Raw genomic sequence first — 606 nt, 5'->3', positions numbered from 1 at the left:
ATGGATCTTCTCTCTTGACTGACATTGTGTTTATCACAAATCAATGTTTTAACCTCATGCTGGTATTCCCTCAGCTAATGAAACATATAGTAGTGTCTTGGTGATAATGTCTTTATCATTCATGTTTTAACTGTTACTAGGATGCTCGGTTTTTGCTGGTAACCAGCTGAAACTATATGGTTCCCGTGGTATCAGCAGATCTATGTCAAGTCTCTTCTGTTCTTGCTCACTGTGAACTGTTCTGTACCCGAGTAAGGACATGGCCCCTTTACACACTGCCTGAATGTGTCTGACCTTGTTGTATGGCAGTATGGTGCGCCAAGCCTGGGAGACAGTCACAGCATCCCGTGAGGTGACATCAAAGGCCTCTTTCTTGGTGCCTTTGCCTTGTCCATGGGTCACTGTGTAAATCCATTCCTCCAACTGTTCGGTCATCTCCAGTCCTACAAACTCATACATGGCAACTATTTCCTCAAGTGGGCTGCGTGCCATATCCTCATAGCGGACCATTTTGTAGCGACCCTTCAGAAATGGAGGGGATTTCAGGACGGCCCTCTCATTGATGCGCACGTGGCTACGGCAGATCTCCTGCATGACCTGATACTG

The 606-nt window shown here is 46.5% G+C and overlaps 1 protein-coding gene across 1 annotated transcript; it reads right to left on the bottom strand.

The window, feature by feature from the left end:
• Window positions 1–6: 6 nt before the first annotated feature.
• On the bottom strand, window positions 7–603 carry LOC109954358 (carbohydrate sulfotransferase 6-like; the record flags this gene model as incomplete). Its single annotated transcript, XM_020589718.1, has 1 exon — window positions 7–603. A coding segment is annotated over one exon (477 nt), but the record flags the coding sequence as incomplete, so codon positions are not given.
• Window positions 604–606: the final 3 nt, after the last annotated feature.

The sequence above is a fragment of the Monopterus albus genome, unplaced genomic scaffold, assembly GCF_001952655.1.
Source record: "Monopterus albus unplaced genomic scaffold, M_albus_1.0 scaffold7018.1, whole genome shotgun sequence".
NCBI lineage: Eukaryota > Metazoa > Chordata > Actinopteri > Synbranchiformes > Synbranchidae > Monopterus > Monopterus albus.
The sequence above is the reverse complement of the archived record's forward strand: the minus strand, read 5'-3'. Positions and strand labels throughout refer to the sequence as shown.